This window comes from Eimeria tenella, genomic scaffold, assembly GCF_000499545.2.
Source record: "Eimeria tenella Houghton genomic scaffold, Eth_scaff2825, whole genome shotgun sequence".
Taxonomy (NCBI): domain Eukaryota; phylum Apicomplexa; class Conoidasida; order Eucoccidiorida; family Eimeriidae; genus Eimeria; species Eimeria tenella.
In genome coordinates, this window is record NW_013542704.1 from 868 (window position 1) to 1,425 (window position 558).

The 558-nt window shown below is 64.3% G+C and overlaps 1 protein-coding gene across 1 annotated transcript in view; it reads right to left on the reverse strand.

Annotated features, from left to right (window-relative positions):
• Positions 1 to 438, reverse strand: part of ETH_00035555 (uncharacterized protein) — a gene marked incomplete at both ends in the record, with an annotated part of 1,131 nt that extends 693 nt beyond the window's left edge. Inside the window, one exon of the mRNA XM_013375514.1 lies at positions 257 to 438. Within this exon, the coding sequence (XP_013230968.1) occupies positions 257 to 438 (182 nt within the window). The remainder of the gene's footprint in view (positions 1 to 256) is intronic.
• Positions 439 to 558: the final 120 nt, after the last annotated feature.

Genomic DNA, 558 nt, shown 5'->3' on the forward strand with positions numbered 1-558 from the left:
TGCAGTAGCGGGAATGGTTGCTGCACGCGCAGCAGCAGCAATGCGCGAGCAGCAGCAGCTGCTGCTGCTGCGGCAGGCGCAGCAGCACGGTTTGTGGCAGCAGCAGCAACGGTGGCGGCCACTGCAGCAGCACAGCTAGGAGCAGCAGCAGCAGCAAACAGCAACACAAACAGGAAACGGCAGGAGCAGCAAAGGAAATGCGAGACGCGCGGCTACTCAGCAGCAGCAGCAGCAGCAGCAGCAGGCTCAGGCGAACCTGAAATGAGCAGGGAATACCTCCAACACTGTCAGCAGAACTGCCCACCGGGCCGGGCAGCCTGTATCCTGCTGCTGCTGCTGCTGCTTCGGCCCCTGTTGCTGCTGCAGTTGCTGCGGTCTCAGGACTCCCTGCTGCTGCTGCAGTTGCTGCTGGTCAGCAGCGCCGCTGCTGCCCTGCATCTCCGGGGGGGTCCTTTTTGGCTCGAGTGGACCCCCCCTGCTCGCCTGGGTTTTGCTGCTGCTGCTGGCAGCAGCTTGCCGCAGCAGCAGCAGCGCGCTGCAGCAGCTGCAGCAGGTGCA